Consider the following 18,111-nt stretch of genomic DNA (forward strand, 5'->3'; position numbering starts at 1 on the left):
ACTGTGTAACTGCGTGTCTATGTACATGTGTGTAACCACAAGAGAGAACATGATTGTGGGTGACACCTTGTGCGGCCCTGTGTAACCCCGTCACAGTGTGACTGTGTATGACCCCATATGTGGCAGGCATTGATGCTGTTGTTTTGTGACCTTGTGGTGACACTGTATGTCAGCCTGTGTGATATGGTGTGAATGTAGGACATGCTTGAGGTATGCTATATGGAAGCGTGTGACTACTAGACTGTGACTGTGCGACACCATATGTGACATGTATGTGTGACATTGCGACCCCATTTGTGTTTGGCTGTAGGTGTTACTGTTTTTGTGATGCTATTCGTGACCCCTTGTAACTGTATGATGTATGAGTGTGTGGCAATGCAGGATGTGAGTGGGTGACTGGCGTGACAAGTTTGAGTGTGTAAAAGTGTGTGACACTGATTGTGAAGCTGTGCGTTGTGTGTGAGTATATGACACTGTGATCCCCTGGGAGTGTGTAACCATGTGTGTCATATGTGTGTGTGTGACAGCTGGTGAGGGCTGGTGGCCCTATTTCAGTATGTCATAGTACATGACATTTTGGGGCACTGTTCCGGTGTGGGACATCGTGTGGGTGTGTGACAGTGTGACCCCCAGATGAGGGATTTTTAAGGTCTGACCCTGTGCGACCCCTTATGAGGGGGTGACACCGAGTGAGTGTGTGGATGTGAAGAGTGTGTTTGTGACGCTGTCGTGATCCCGTGCGTGTGTGGCAGTGTGGGAGTGTGTGACCCCGTGGGAGTGTGTGACTGTGTGTGACGCTACCTCTGCCCCTCGCGAGTGCAGCTGTGCATCACACGCCGCGGCCGGGTGTGTGGAGGCGCGTGGGCCAGCGCTGCAGGGAGCCGGGGCTGCGGGGACGGCGGGCAGGAGGGGGTCCCGGGGGCGCGCCTAGCGAGAGGCGGCGGCGCGAACGGGGGGAGGCGCGGCGGCGGCGGCGGCGGCGCATGCGGATCTGGCCGAGCGGCGGGGCCGGCGGAGCCGAGCGGAGCTGGGCCGGGCCGGGCTGGGCCGCGGACGCCAACAGGAAGGGCGGCCCGGCACGGCCAGCATCTGGGACTACGGCGCCGGCGGCCGCGGGCCCAGGTGAGCGGCGTTGGGCCCGATAGCCCCTCCCCCCAGCATCTTCCCACCTGCCCGAGCATCCCTCCTCCGCGCGCGCGTGGCCATAGCCCGAACCCCCGGGATCTCCCCGGCTGGGAAGAGGCAGGGGAAGGGGAGGGGTCATAGGCAGAAGGATCCCCCAACCCCCAACCCAATCCAGCCTCCGCGCCATGCATGGGTCTTACCCCCAGGCCTTGTCCTTCCCAGGCCCCCTCCTTGGACATGGTGACTGGACCACAGGGAGAGAGAGGCGCGGCTGTGGAAGCGTTAAAACATCAAATGCCACCCGCAGCCCAGCGCTGACCAGCTTCTGCTGGCGCCCAGCAGGACACCCCTTCTCACCTCCCCCACAGCCTTCTCCTCACTTCACATAATATCCAGAGCTGTTCCCTGGCCTGACAGCTCGGAAGTGCTAAGCGCCTCCCCAAATGTCCTCCATTGAAGAAATAGTTGTGATCATCCTTTAACAGGGAGGGAAACTGAGGCACGGAGAGGCCAAGTTAAAGATAACAGGTTGAAGATACAGCAAAATAAGGCAGAACTTGAACTCATTTCTGTCTGACTCCAGAACAGGTACTTTGATTTGCTAAGATATGTGACCAGATCTAAAGAAAACTAGCAAGGAACACGTACTGAGGACATGCTGTGTACCAGGTGCCATGTTCCCTGCATTATCTCATTTCATTTTCAAACACTCCTAGGAAATGGGAACTATCATTACCATTTTACCGAAGAACAAACTGTGGCCTAGTGAGGGGAAGTGGCCAAGGTCACACAGATGGTAGGCAGCCATGTACCCATGTACAACTTTCCATGGAAGAAGGGAAGAATAACAATGGATTTTGGTGTGTCCACCAAAAGGGATAATGTCCATTACACTGACCAAGACCCTGGCCCTGCTTTCCTAGAATCTAGTGAATTGGCACTGTTTGGGTCTTTTGAGATGGGGACACTGATTTCTGAATTCTCTTTCTTAGTCTTAGAATCAGGCCTGGGGTCCTGGAGGGTGCAGGAGATGTATTTGATGTCATCCACCCCCTTAAATTTTATTTTATTTTTTATTTTTATTTTTTTAAAAAGATGACTGGTAAGGGGATCTTAACCCTTGACTTAGTGTTGTCAGCACCACTCTCTCCCAAGTGAGCTAACCGGCCATCCCTATATGGGATCCGAACCTGTGGCCTTGGTGTTATCAGCACCACACTCTCCCGAGTGAGCCACGGCTGGCCCACCCTGTTAAATTTTATATTTACAATCTAGCAGTGTTCTAGAGCATAGCTCTGGAGTCAGACAATATGTCAGTATAGCTGTTGCTACAATAATGCTGCATAACAAACACCCCCAAATCAGTGTCTTAAAACACTAAGGATTTATTTAGCCATGGAATCTGATCTCAGGGATTTAGGCTGGACTCAGCTGATGAGTTCTTTTGGTCTCTGCTGGGCTCACTCATATGTTGGGGTAGAGTGGGGGTGGTGTTGGCTTCTCTAGCTGGCTTTGGTTGGAATGATTGAGGCCTTGGACCTGGTCTAGCCCAGGCATGTTTTTCTCATGGCCACAGTCAAGCACACACAGAAACATACAAGGTCTCTTGAGTCCTAGGCTCAGAACTGGCACACCAGCACTTCCACCTAAATCTGTTGGCTAAAGCAAGTCACATGGCCAAACTCAGAGTCAAGGGGTAGGGTATGTCCCCCTCACCACCCAACACACACGCCTCTCACCCAAGCAGTCAGAGGACACTGAAGAGTTACATGGTCAAGGATGTAGCTACAGGGATATGGGGCCATTAATGCAATCATACTATCACATATTCTATGTTTGAATCTTTGTTACTTACTAGCTGTGTAACCTTGTGCAAGTGGATTAACCCTTTAGTGCCTCAGTTTCCTACTCTGTAAAATGGGCCCAATAATAGCCAATCATTAGGGAATTTAATTTGTGGGAATTAAATAAGAGAATGCATATAAAGTACTGAGCACAATGCAAGTGCTCCATAAATGTTCATTTTTGTTCTTACTGCATTATAGAGTTCTATTGATAACAATGTTATTCTGATAATGATAACAGTGATAATTTGCTGAACCCCTACCTTGTGCCAGATAGACACGAAGCCAGGTGCTTTACCACAGCGCTGCAAAGTGGTCAGGGTGAACATTATTATAATTTTTTTTTTTTTCATTCTCTCAACCCAGCTTTTCCCGACTTTGGGAAGAACCCGGAAGAGAAGCAGTTATCATTATTATTATGTCCACTTTTAAGACAGAGAAACTGAGGGTGAGAGAGGGGACAGGATTCAGAGCCAGTCACTGTTAGAAGCAGGACCTCTGAGGTGAGGTCCTTTTTCAAACCCTAACCTGTCTCTCCCCATCCCTAGGCCTCAACTTCCCTGATGGCACAGGTACCAGGGGAAGTGGACAACATGGAGGGCCTGCCTGCTGCTAACAATAACAACCCTGCAGCCCACTGGGAGAGTCCAGATCGGGGCTGGGAGCGGGAGCAGCCGGCCTCCTCCACCGCAGCCGCCTCGCTCTTTGAGTGCTCCCGGATCAAGGCTTTGGCAGGTAGCTAGCGGAGGAGAGCTGGGGTGGGACCAAGGGAGGGGAGGGAAGGGAAGGAGGAGAGAACTGCTGGGGTGGCATCTGTGCATCTTAGTGCCTGAGAACCTTGATGGCCTGGAGGGTGGGAAGGCAGTTACAGACCTAGCACTTGAACTTTTAGACTGGCACTGACCAAGAGAACTTTCCAGGATGATGGAAATGTTCTACAGTTGTGATCTTCAATATAGTAACCACTAGTATGTGTGGCTATTGAGCACTTGAAATGTGGCCAATGCTATTTGAGGGACTGAGTTTTAAATTTTATTTAGTTTTAATTAATTTAAATTTAAATATAGCTGCACATGACTTGTGGCTGCTGTATGGGACAGCACAGCCTTAGAACTTTAGAAATATATAATCCCAGAAATGCAGGACTTTATACACATATCCCCTTAGAATCTTGAAATGCAGAACCATCGGATCTTAGGACCTGGAATGCAATGGTCAGAGATTCTTCAAAACGGAGCCCATCAGAAATGGAGACCCTTGGAAATGTTCTTTAAGATCACAGACCTAAGAAATTTTAATAATAGACCCCTAGGATCTTAGGCCCTTAGAAACATAAACTCTAATACACATAGACTCTTAAGATTTTATAATTTAAACCTTTAGAGTTTCAGGTCAGAAATGTGGATTCTGAAGACTTTGAGGTGGAGTGACGAAACCTTCCTGGTTTTACCACTGAAACTGTCTCAGGCCAACTGGGATGGTTGGTCGCTCTCCTTTGATGTCTTAGAACAATATCAGCAAAGACCAGAGAACTTTATATAGGTATAGAGTTGCAGAACCTTAGACCTTCAGAACTGTAGAACTTTGAACCTTAGGACTTTATATTCATAGGGCTTTGGAACCTCACAAACATTAAATCATTAGCATTAAAACTCTATGAGGAGGGCTGGCCGGTTAGCTCAGTTGGTTAGAGCACAGAGTCAATGCTGATAACACCAAAGTCCAGGGTTCGATTCCTGTACTGGCCAGCTGTAACCCCACCCCTCAAAAAAAGATCTATGAGCAAAGACCCTGAGAATCCTCAGAGATGTGTAACTTTATAATTGTAACTCTTTAAAACATGAAGCCACTAGCATCTTTGACCCTTGGGACCTTAACATCTTAGAAATCTGGAGCACTGTGATCATAAAATATAGATTGTTATAGTCATGAAATCTTAAAACCCTAAAGTTAGAATCAGTTCCCTCAAAATCTCAGAACTTTAGTAACTCAGCAATTTATAACCATGGGATCTTTGATACTAAGATTCTAGGAACTTTATAAGATGTCAAGCAGGGGTGTCAAAAACAAAGGCTCTCTGGGAAGAAGGGGACATAAAGCAGTGGACTAGGGGCTGTGGTCAATTGGAGAACAATGTCCTGGTCACCAGCTCTGGCCGTGAGGAAATATGGGCCCAAAGTTACTTGCTCTGATATTTGCCTGGGATTTCTCAATTTGAAAAAAATCTGTATGTGCCACAAGGAATGAACCAGATTCAACCCATGGATTGCCAGCTTCCTCAGATCTAGAAACCCAGACTGATATGAACAAATACTCATGGAAACTGAGAATCATACTTTCAGACTTTTAGAACTTTAAAAAGGTGGGAACATATCAACTTAGAATTCTAGAATTTATTATTTCATCCAAAAATATTTATTTAGTGCCTGCTCTGTGCCTGGCCCATGATGGATAACATGAGGGACATAGTGGTGACTGAGCCAGCCCTGGTCCTGCCCTCACAGGGCTCCCAGTCCAGTGGGAGATACAGATTCAGCCAGACAATGATGACCCAGAGGAGTCAGGGTTAGGACTGGGGCTGGGGCCAGGACTGGTGAGGCACAGGCGGAGTATGTGATGAGGAAGCCCAGGGACTGTAGGAGCCCCGAGGAGGTGCCTGATCCAGCCTGGAGAATCAAGGAGGGCTCCCTGGAGGAGGAGATGACACCTAAAGGTGTAGAGAGTGGAAGAATGTTCTAGGCAGAGGGAACAGCATATTTAAGTCCTCCAGCAGTTGGAATGGCTTGCATGAGAAGGCTATAGGTGAGGAGTAAATGATGACGGGAGCTGAGCCAGTGGGAGCCAGATATTAAAGGGCCTCGTGGGGCACTGAGAAGCTACAGAAAAATGTTAAGCAGAGGTGGGGTATGGTAAAATGAAAATCAAGGACACTTCAAATCTTAGAACCACATTTCAGAGAGCATTTATCACAGAGAATGTAGAGGTCCCCTTTATGGAAAAATAATTTTCTCATACAATCTTTGTGTCCACTTAAATTAATGTAATTACAGTTTTCTTAAATGCACACAAATGCACAAATATCCCATGCCTATAGTTCTCCTATATCTCTACAACTGAAAGAGTTTGGTTTTTTAAAAAATTTATTTTAATTTATTTAAATTTTATTTGGGGGGGGTGGCTGGCCAGTACGGGGATCCGAACCCATGACCTTGGTGTCATAAGGCTGTGCTCTAAACAACTGAGCTAACAGGCCAGCCCCCCTAAAACAGGTTTATAGAGGACCTTCAGACCCAAACCTCAAAAACATTGAGCTTAACAGTAACTTAATGATGCTGCTATCCTGCTGAAACTACCTTGCTGCTCAAAGTGCAAATGTGTTGTAGACCACTATGGAGCATTTCTTTTGCATCCCTTTGCCCACTTCCCTCATGGTTTTTCTCTATTCAGACTAAAGAGAAACGTTTGACAAAAGTCGTCCATAATATGCTTTTGCATGAAAATGTTTTAAAAAATTGTCTGGACCCTCTTCTGAGACAGTTCTGTTATTCACCCTCCACAGTTTGTGGATTGCTGTCGTCATTTGTCTGTGTGAGGCCCCTCTCCTCTTTATTTGTTTATTCTTTTTTATTCCCATATTTCACACTGTTCCTTCACCCCTATAAGCAACCATTCAGATAGTTTTAATGTGAACCCTTTTCTTTGCATATGGATAATTTTGCAAAATGTGCATTGCTAATTAATTATATACCTTTATAATAAACTAGTACATGCATACAAAATGGCAGGTAAATCATGAGTGTCCAGTATTTCCACAAATCAGCACTCTTTTGTAATCAGCACCCATATGAAGAAACAGAACATGACAGCCCCAGAGAAGCCCCCTCAGGCCGCCTCCTTGTCACTACAGTCCAAGGGTAAGCACTCTCCTAATTTCTAACAGCACAGATTCATTTTGCTAAGTGTTTGAAATTCATATAAATGGAATAATGCATTCTGTACTCTTTTATGTCTGGCTTCGTTTACTCAACATTATGCATTTAAGATTCATCCATATCTTCCTGTACTTGTAGGTTGTTTCTTCTCATTGCTGTATGGTATTCCATGATGTGAATATACCCCAATTTGCTTATCCATTCACCTGTTCATGAGCATTTGGGTTTCTTCTTGTTTGGGGCTATTACAAATGGTGGTGCTCTCAACTTTCTAGCGTATTTTTTCGAGCATCAGCACTCATTTCCTGGTGACTTATACCCACCCAGGAGTGAAGTTGGGTCACTGAATAAGTGTGTATCTAACTTTACTAGAAAGTGCCAGTTTGGATTCAGAGTCCAGAGTGCTAACCATTATACCATGGAATCCCCGAAAACTGCCAGTTTGTATCATTTTACATTTCCACCAGCAGTGTATGAGCGATTCAGTTGCTGTGCATCCAACTTTTTTTTTTTTTTTTTTTTTTTTTTTTTTAAAAAGATGACCGGTAAGGGGATCTTAACCCTTGACTTGGTGTTGTGAGCACCACGCTCAACCAGTGAGCGAACCGGCCATCCGTATATGGGATCCGAACCCGGGGCCTTGGTGTTCTCAGCACCACACTCTCCCGAGTGAGCCACGGGCCGGCCCTAAGTGCATCCAACTTTTGATATGGTCAGTTTGGTTTTTTTGTTTTTGTTTTTATCTGGTGTCTGGCCGGTAAGGGGATCCGAACCCTTGATCTTGGTGTTATCAAGGTCAGTCTTTTTAGTATTAGTTATTCTGACGGATGTACATTCTGTTGTGGTTTTACTTTGCATTTTCCTGACTACTACTAACAACCAGTGAGATAGAATACATTTTCATATGTTTGTTGGCCATTTGGATATCCTCTTGTGAAATGCCCATTCAAGTCTTTTGCCCATTTTCTTATTAATTTGTCTGCTTTTTACTGGTGGTTTTGCTAGAGTACAAGTCCTTTGTCAGATATATGTGTTGTGAATATTTTCGCCCACTCCATGGCTTCGCTTTTCTTTTCTTTTCTTTTTTTTTTAGGATGGCTGGTAAGGCGATCTTAACTCTTGACTTGGTGTTGTCAGCACCACGTTCTCCCAAGTGAGCCATGGGCTGGCGCTTGTAGCTTCTCTTTTCACTCTTTTAATGGGGCTTTTTGATGAAGAGAATTTCTTAATTCTGTTTCTTAATGTAGTCTAATTTAATAATTATTTAATAATTATTTCCTGTATGGCTAACATTATTTGTGTCTTATTTGAGAAATCTTTGACAACTCCAAATCATGGAGATGTTCTTTGATGTTTTCTTCTAAAAGTTATGTTGTATTCCTTTCATATTTAGATTCGTAAGCCAAATGAAATTTATTATCTGTTATTGTATACAGTCTGGGTTGAAGTTTATTTTTTCTGCATATGAATATGTGGTTGAGTCAGATCCATTTATTGAAAAGACCATCCTTTCTTCAAGAACTGCAATGTCATTTTGTCATAAATCTTGGAACCGTATATCTGTGGGTTTATGCATGCAGGTATTGTAAATTGATGCAAGTTCATCAGGTTCTAGATTGCCTTCTTTTCTCATTCAGCACTGTACCTTAAGAAGTTCCCTGGTGGTCTAGTGGTTAGGATTCGGCGCTCTCTCAGCACTGTACCTTAAGACTCAGGGCTGGCTGGTTAGCTCAGTTAGAACATAGTGTTAGAATACCAAGGTCAAGAATTCGGATCCCCGTACTGGCCAGCTGCCAAAAAAAAAAAAAAACAAAAAAAAACAAAAGACTCATCTATGTGACTCTGAATGCATCTAACCTGTTGCTTCTAACTGCTGTGTGGGGCCTATGGTGTACACTCACAATATTTGACCCATTCCCAGTACAGGACAGCCAGGCTGCCTCCATCCCCAAACTTCCTACCCCAACAAATAGCACTGTGTCGAACCTCCTTGATCGTAGCTCCTTGTGAACCAGTGTGAAAAAAGTCTTTGGGATGTATATGCAGGGACCGAATTGCTGGGTCATGGGGGTATGCCCTAATTTAATTTGCCTTAGCAGTTTCAGATAGCTTTCAGAGTGGCTGTCCCAGTCTATACTCCCACAGGGAGACACAAAAGTTATAATATCCCCACATTTCTATCAATATTTGATATTCTTTGGCCTCCTAGCTTTTTCCAGACTAATACCCAAGCATATCATTTACATATTAAGTCTCTCTCTATCCTTTTCCCCTTATCCAATAATGGATAAAGGAGTAATTATTCTTCTGCTCTAAGAAAGCCTCAATGTATTAAGTATATGAATACATTAAAGTCTTATTCTGAGAAAATGTATTCCACTTGTGATTGTTGATTACCACAGTGGAGAAGAATATGTAAGTGGTAAAAGTAGTCAATATGAGCACAATGGCAGAGGCAGGACAACTGTCATTTGGCCTGGAGTCTTGACAACCCAAAGGTATCTGTGTCAGCTAAGGTCTTGGCGGGAAGCAGATGGCCCCCCCTCAAAGTGGTAAAACTGAGGAGAGTTTAATGAAGGAACTATTTACAGAGGGGTGGGCAGGGCTGAGGGAACCTACAAGGGCAATGGAGACCCCCAAGGACAGGGAAGAGAGTGGTGAGTAGGGAAAGAGGCCTCCCCAGCAGGAGCTGGCTATTAGGGAGAGGAACCAGGCACTGCCAGAGGCTGGTCAGGCAGAGAGAGAGCAAGAAGGAATAAATTCCTTGACCCTTTGTCTCTCCTCTGATCTCCTTCTGGCCACATCCAGCTGAAAGTCTGGGGGCTGCTCAGGGCTGGGGAGCCCATTCATACAGTCCACACTGCCAGCCTCCCTGGGCCCAGAGCAGGTGCAGAGGACTGGGGGTGGCACTGGAGGGCAAGCAGAAGACACCCGCACTGTAGCCAAGCACACTCACCAACACAGTAAGCATTCAGGGTCATCTCAGATCAGAGTGGAATTCTGAGACATATTTGGTTGCACTCCCACTGTGTTTTATAAAAATGTAAGTCAATTGCCAACATTTAAAAATAGGGAGATTTTGTTTTTTTAAAAATCCAGATTTTTGGCTCCTCATGTAATGTCACATGATACGGCAATACTGGGCCTCCGTCATGGTGAGGCTGCAATCCCAGGAGCTGTGTGGCCACTGCCCCCTTTCAGGAGGTCGTCATTCTCTCAATGTATGTGGCTTATGTGGCCTGTATGGGCATTTCAGTTCCTGACCCCTGCTCCATGCTAACAAGTTTGTAATAAATACCAAAATCTCACAGCATTGTCCTTTATGAAGTTGCCATCTGAATGGTCCAGGATATGTTTCTATTGATTTTCTTTGAGTATCATCAAAATGAAATTGCAAAATGAAAATATTGTCCTGGATCTCTCTTCCTCAAGTATAAGTTCTCAAACACCCAGGGTCCCCTGGAACCCACTGAAGAAACCCTGATCTTGTCCAAACCCCTCTTTTTACAAATAGGAAAATGGAGGCCCAGAGAGGAGAGATGACCTCAAGAAGTCACACAGCTGGTCATCAATAGAAGCAGGACTGAATGTCATTGTCTTTATTCTGGCACCACTCTGGGGATGCACTAAAGTTCCGTGTTGGCTTTAGTATTAGCCCAAATCTGCTATTTGGCATGGGCATTGGCCATTGGAAAGCAGAGTAAAAAACACCCAGTTTTTCTGCGGTCACTTCCTCATGTGTGATTGATGGTCAGGTGCTTACACAGGTTCCCACCCTATCTAAACAGCACAAAACCCACATTTGAACAAACAAAATATTTCATTTAAATTTACTGTTACTATCTTCATATTTGCTTTCAAATCAAAGGTAAATATTCAAGATACAACTTGAAGTAAAAAAAAAATACAGATCAATCTATATCTTTTATTTCTAAAGTAAAATGCAATACTTAATAATGTTATAAAAGGTAAATTTTATGAAAATGCTTTTTTTTTTTTTGGCAGCTGGCTGGTGTGGGGATTTGAATCCATAATCTTGGTGTTACAAGGCTGTGCAATTTTATGAAAAAATTAAGTGATTTCAAATGTTTGAAAAGGGAAATATGAGGGTATGTCAAAACGTTCATGAAAGGCTGGCTGGTTAGCTCAGTTGGTTAAAGCGGATTTTTTTATTTGTTTGTTTGTTTTAAGTTTGTTTATTAATATTATTATTTGTTTACATTCTATGATGTTGTGGAGCAGTTGAGAAGGAGAGAGAGAGAGCGGGGAAAGAGGAAGGAAACAGGGTGGGAGAAAGAGGAAGGAGGAGGGGCATGGTTGAGGCCTGTGGCACCCCCCTCTTTCCTACAGGGGAGAGAAGGGGGCTTACAGTGGTGGCTTGGTCATTGCTGGGCTGGGTGCAGATGTCAGGGGGCTGTGGCTGAAGCCCTCAGTCCCCCAGTGCCCTGGCTCGGGAGAGCCCTGGGTGCTTCCTGTGGCAGCTCCTGGTCATCACTGGGCTGGTTGTGCATGGGGGGGCATGGCCAAAGCCCCCAGCCCTGCCCACTCCCTGGCTTAGTAGCCCAGGGGACTTCCAGTCCTTCTAGATTTTATAGGTATTCTTTGCTGATGTGAGACCTTTATCAGTACATATCAAACTTTGTCTCTGGTTGTGGGTACTTTGCTTTATCTTTCAGTTCTGTGTTGGATTATTTGCTGTTCCCACCACTTAAACTCTGCACTGGAACTAATTTGTTGTCCTTTGCTTACTTCTAAAATGGGAGAACTTCCTGGGGGGACTGGCACTTGAGCTCTGTGGTTGAGCTAAATTGCTGCTTTGCTGCTGATTCCTTAGGGAAGGCTTTTTGTGCAGCTCAGGTTTTAATGGCTGACTGTACATACTTCCTTCTGGGTCTGGTGAGACCTGGTGCACCTGGGTTGTGTAGAAACTCTGGTCTGGACCTGAGTTTTTTCATCAAACTGCACCCCTTGCAGTTCTATATTCCTAACCAGTCTCCACTGAGTGGTCCTACACTGACTGGGGGACAGATCAGCTGTCCATGCTGTGCCCCAGTGTTCTGCCGGTGGGTCTGTCTCCCCCTGAACCATGCTCCAAACAATTCCCATGAGGTGGACTGTTTGCTGGGCCTAGCCTCTGAGTGGCTCCTTTTATTCAGTTGTTGTGGCTTCTCGCTCCTATGTGGGCCTGGGGCCATCAAGGCCCTCTCCTCCCCTGCCACCTCCAAGCAACTTCATATGAAGGGCACAGCTGTGGCTTTTGCCAGCTCTTGCTCTGTGCACTCACCAGCTCCAGCCTTGAAGTGGCCAGGGCTCGAAATGGTACTTTCTTTCTCCCATTGCGGCTTCTCCCGCCTTCATGCACTCTGTAGGTCTCTCCTCTTTTCCTGATCTCTAGTGGCCCCAGCTTGGCTGTCGTTGCTTTTTTTAAAAAAGATGACCAGTAAGGGGATCTTATCCCTTTACTTGGTGTTGTCAGCACCACGCTCTCCCATGTGAGCCAACTGGCCATCCCTATATAGGGATCTGAACCTGTGGTCTTGGTGTTATCAGCACCACACTCTCCCAAGTGAGCCATTCCTGAGCCAGGCCATTGCTTTTTAATAGTTGTAAATTGGTTGATTTGTGGGAGAGGGTGACACTCGGGACCGTCTATTTGGCCATCTTGACCAGACGCTCAAAGTGGATGTTGATAACACAAGGTCAAGGATTTGGGTCCCCATACCTGCCAGCTGCCAAAAAAAAAAAAAAAAGAAAAAGAAAAAGTTCATAGAAAGATTCATATTACTGGGGCCGGCCCATGGCTCACTCAGGAGAGTGAGGTGCTGATAACACCAAGGCTACGGGTTCGGATCCCATATAGGGATGGCCGTTTAGCTCACTGGTTGAGCGTGGTGCTGACAACACCAAGCCAAGGGTTAAGATTCCCTTAACGGTTATCTTTAAAAAAAAAAAAGAAAGATTCATATTACCTTTCTTTCTTTCTTTTTTAAAAAGATGTTTCAACAAATAGACTCAAATAAATTCAACAATACAGTGGCTTAAAGGAGATAGAGCATATTTCTCCTGGATAGCCCTGTGATGAGCAGCACAGCTAACAGGGAGATTCTTTTCCAAAGAGTCAACGCAGGTTCCAGATTCCTTCCATCCTGTGCTCTGTAGATCTTGGTGTTCCAGCTTATAGGAGTCAGGGGAAGAAAGAGGAAGGCCAGGCAGCAATTCCTTTCTTAAAAAAAATTTTAATTATAAAATAATTATAGATTTACAGAAAGTTGCAAAGATAAGGGCCAACCTGTGGCTCACTTGGGAGAGTGTGGTGTTGATAACGCCAAGGCCACAGGTTTAGATCCTATATGGGGATGGCCAGTTAGCTCACTTCAGAGAGTGTGGTGCTGACAACACCAAGTCAAGGGTTAAGATCCCCTTACTGGTCATCTTTAAAAAAAAAAAGAAAAAAGAAAAAAAAAGTTGCAAAGATAGTGCAGATGATAAAAAGACAAATAACCCTATTAAAAAATGGTCAAAGAATTTGAATAGACATTTTTCCAAAGAAGATATACAAATGGCCAATAAGAACATGAAAAGATGGTCAACACCGAAAACATATGTCCACACAAAAACTTGTACCCAATTGTTTATAGCAGCATTATTCATAATAGCTAAACAGAGGAAACAACGCAAATGTCCATCAGCTGATGAATGGACAACTAAAATGTAGTATATCTACACAAGGCAATATTATTTGTAGTTAATTTTATATTAATTTAATATTTTATATTAATTATAATATATAATATTAATTTAATATTATTTACCCATAAAGAGGAATAAAATACTAATGCCTGCTGCAAGATGGATGACTCTTGAAAACATTATGCTAAGTGAAAGAAGCCAGACACATAAACGGCCATATATTATATGATTCCATTTATTTTTTAATTTTTTAATTTTTTATTTTTTTAAAAGATGACCGGTAAGGGGATCTCAACTCTTGGCTTGGTGTTGTCAGCACCACGCTCAGCCAGTGAGCAAACCGGCCATCCCTATATGGGATCCGAACCCGTGGCCTTGGTGTTATCAGCACCGCACTCTACCGAGTGAGCCACGGGCCGGCCTATATGATTCCATTTATATAAAATGTCCAAAATAGGCCAATCCACAGAGACAGAAGGTAGATTAGTGGCTTCCAGAGGCTGGAGGAAGAGGGAGTAGGGACTGACTGCTAATGGGTATGAGGTTTCCTTTCAGGGTAATGAAAATGTTCTGATGTTAGATAGTGGTGATGGTTGCACAACTCTGTGAATATACTAGAAACCACTGTATTTACACTTTAAAAGGGTGAATTTTATAGAATGGGAATTATAGCTCATACTAAAGCCATTATAAAGCTATTAATAATAATAATAATAATAAAGGTAGCAAGAGAGGTCCTGAACAATTTCCTTGTAAGCAAGTGGGGCAGAAGTTGGACACCTTCTTCTGCTCCCTTCCATTGGTGAGAACTGAGTCACGTGCCTGCTCCTTGCCCCTAGGAAGGTGGGAAATGCAGTGTCTACCTGGATAGCCTTTTGTCCAACACTGTTGCTCTAAAGAAGAGATGGAGGAAACATGTTTCCTGCCTTCAGGGAGTGCTCAGTCTAGCATATTCCTTCCTCTTCTTCACCTCCCACAGCCAGTCAGTTGCATCTTACTTTTCATCTCTAAATAACCTCTGCTGGGGTCCTGTCTCTCATGGATCCCTTCTCCCATCTCCTCCCTGGCTGCCATGCTTACCTTCTCTGATCCTCTTCACACAGCAGACAAGAGATACTCCTGAACAGGACTCTCATCCTGTCTCTCACCCTCATTAAGCCCTCCATGGCTCCCCAGTGTTCGATCTGTGTTATCTGTGTCCACTAAACTGAGTTCTGTGAGGGAGGGGTCCTGTTTGTATTCACAGACCCTAGAACAGTGCCAGGCACGGAGTGGGCACTCAAATATTTATTGAATGAATAATTGGAACTGAGTGGAAAAAACAAACTGTTTTTCCTCTGCTCTCACACCGCAACAGTCAACATGGATGACTTCTGTGACCTCTGGTCACCAAGAAATGTGTGGGGTTTTCCCCCCACCAGCAACCAATCACTTCTATAGCAGACACCAGCTGGGTGTCCTCTAATTCAATTCAGTTCTGACACCACCTGGAGATAGCTTTAGATCCTACAGATTGAGGACCCAGTCCCACAAGACTGCCCCCTACTTCTGAAGCCAGTTGATTGCAAGCCCCAGGTTAGTTTGCCTGTGCTTCTGACTGACCAGCTATGAATCTGGATTCCCATAGCCTCTTCCTCATGTTCAATTAATTTCACAGAACTCAGGGAAACACTTACGTTCGCCGGTTTATAATAAAGAATATTACAAAGAATACAGACAAGGAAATGCATAGGATGCAGCGTGGAGAAGGGGCACGGAGCTTCCTTGCCCTCTCTGGGGTGTCCACCCTACGGGAACCTCCACGTGTTCAGCTATTCGGAAGCTCTCTGAACCCTGTGCTCTTGGGTTTTTATGGAGCATGGACCAGTGGTGACCAACTTAACCTTCAGTCCATCTCCCCTCCACTTTCAGGTGACCAGCCCCCATCCTGAAGCTACCTAGCTGTCAGCCACCCATCAACTCATTAGCATCCAAAAAGACACATCACTTTGGAGATTTCAAGGATTTTAGGTGTTGTATGTGGGGAGACAGGGACGACCAGGTATATATTTCACAGTTATCTCAAGAGCCAACTGAGGTAGCAAACAGGGAGGGTTTCCTGTGGATGTGATCTCTCAGGAAAACTTTAAAGGACAGGGAGGTTTTCACCAGGTTGGCCGCAGAGGATAGGGGAAGGCGTCCTTGGTAGGAGGAGCCGCCTGTGCAGAGGCTTGACTCTGGCAGGGAGCTGAGCTTGAACAGGGTTTGGCTGGATGGTAGAGGGCTGGAGTGAACCTGGAAGGGGGCATGGAGTGTCTGGGGTGGTGGAAGCTCATCAGGGCCTGTCCTCCAGATGAGCGGGAGGCCGTGCAGAAGAAAACCTTCACCAAGTGGGTGAACTCGCACCTTGCCCGCGTGGCTTGCCACATCGGGGACCTGTATACGGACCTCCGGGACGGCTTCGTGCTCACGCGGCTCCTGGAAGTGCTGTCTGGGGAGCAGCTGGTGAGATGGCCTGAAGGGCTGGGGACGGGGCGGCCCTGGGGTCTCAGGCTGTGGGATCGCTGGAGGGGCTGGACTACAAGCATGGGCCGGGCTAATGGAGGAGTGGAGAGTCCTAGAAAGGCCCTGTGGGTAAGAGGTCTCTTTTTTTTCGGATGGGTGGGACTGTGGCCCAGGAGTGGACCTTGGGTGTGAGGAGCCCAGGATCGTGACTTGGAATTGAAGCGGGATTCTGTTGAACCGGCTGGGTCAGAGGAGGACTTCGCTGGAGGGAGCGGGGCTCTGTTGGAAGGGGTGGAGCTATTGGGAAGGTGGGGTCTTTATCAGAAGGGACCGGCCTGGGGTATGAGGTGGCAAGGGGCATGGCTATAAAACAGGGGCATAACTCTGTTGCAGGGGTAGATGGATGAGGGTGCGGGGTTCTAGGCTGGAGAGCAGTGTTCATTGGTAGGGTAAGACCTAGGTCGTGGGGACGCAGATGGTGTTGTAGGGACGTGGCTTGTTGTAAAGGTTGGGGACGTGTTTCTGGGTTTGGGTGGGCCTTCTTCTCAAAGCGTGGGATTCGGATGGGGTAGAGATTCATTAGAGGACTGGAGCCTGGAGCTCAGGGAGTCGTGAGGGGCATGGCTATAGAATAGGGGCAATCGTAGAGCGGGGCTTGATTGGAATGAGCGTGCCTCTGGGCAGGGGCGTGAACGGGGGGCTGTGAGGGCTGCTGCCGCGGAATTAGTGGCAAAACATTGGTGGTCTGGGGCAGAGATCCAGTGTAAGGGGCGGGACTATGACGATAGGCCATAGGACTGGGGTTCCAGGTTGATGGGTGGTTATTAGGTTGGAGGTGGGGCGTCAGTGGAAGGGACAGAGCCAGGGACTTGAATAAGCCGTGAAGGAACGTGACTCTTGAAAGAGTCTGGCTAAGGGAAGGGGCCGGGCTTCCGTAGAAGAACTGAGTCCTGAGTTTTGATGAAACTGAAGGGGTGTGGCTTGACCTTGGACACTCTCGGAGGCGTGGCTCTGGAAGGGGCGGGGCCGAGGGCACAGTGCTCTTGACCAGGCTCCTGATGTGTCCTGTCCAACGCCCCTTCCGCCCTAGCCGAGGCCCACGCGCGGCCGCATGCGGATCCACTCTCTGGAGAACGTGGACAAGGCGCTGCAGTTCCTGAAGGAGCAGCGAGTGCACCTGGAGAACGTGGGATCGCATGATATTGTGGATGGGAATCACCGGCTGACGCTGGGGCTGGTCTGGACCATCATCCTGCGCTTCCAGGTGACCCTCAAGTGACCCCTGCCCAGCCCATGCTCACAGTGGGGCCTCAGGACGACGTCTCCCACCCATTTACCCATTCATTCATTCATTCCAAAAATATTCCTAATATGTTCCGGGACCCCTGTTCCAGGTAGTGGGGATGAAACTAATGATAAAAATAATTATTATCACTGCCATTACTATAATCATCATCACACACACACACACTCATATATATATATATAGTTTGCTCTGTTCCCAAGCACTGTTTTTTTGTTTTGTTTTTGTTTTGCACAGCTGGCCAATATGGTAATCCGAACCCTTGACCTTGGTGTTACCAACACCATGCTCTAACCTACTGAGCTAACTGGCCAGCCCCCAAGCACTGTTCAAAGCACTCGACTTTAATACACACAGCAACCCCATAAATTAGATACTATATATTAACCCCAATTTTCCAGTGAGGAAATCGAAACCCAGATAGGTGAAGTAGTATGCCCAAGGTCACACATAGCTGGTATTGGAGCTGGAATTTGAATCTAGGCAATCTTGCTTCAGTACAGAAACAAATAGACAAATGTTCTGCCTTTATGGAGCTTACATTGTGATGAGGGAGACAGACAATAAACAAATACATAAATACATAAACAAGACATGTATGGGAAAAGGACCAGCTCTAGGCAGAAAAGTAAAAAGAAAAGCTATGAGGAAAAGAATAGATTATGACAAAGCAATAAAAGGGATATGAAATATCAGGTTGGACGTGTTGAGATTTTAGTCATGGTGGTCAGAA

General features: G+C 46.0%; 1 protein-coding gene across 1 annotated transcript in view; it reads left to right on the top strand.

Annotated features, from left to right (window-relative positions):
• The first annotated feature begins 3,532 nt into the window (after positions 1–3,532).
• The window catches only part of SPTBN4 (spectrin beta, non-erythrocytic 4), an 82,950-nt gene continuing 68,371 nt past the window's right edge, over positions 3,533–18,111 (top strand). The window contains exons 1-3 of the mRNA XM_063110793.1: positions 3,533–3,704; positions 15,924–16,075; positions 17,166–17,339. Coding sequence (XP_062966863.1) covers positions 3,533–3,704; positions 15,924–16,075; positions 17,166–17,339 — 498 coding nt within the window. The remainder of the gene's footprint in view (positions 3,705–15,923; positions 16,076–17,165; positions 17,340–18,111) is intronic.

This window comes from Cynocephalus volans, chromosome 10, assembly GCF_027409185.1.
Source record: "Cynocephalus volans isolate mCynVol1 chromosome 10, mCynVol1.pri, whole genome shotgun sequence".
NCBI classification, from domain to species: Eukaryota; Metazoa; Chordata; class Mammalia; order Dermoptera; family Cynocephalidae; genus Cynocephalus; species Cynocephalus volans.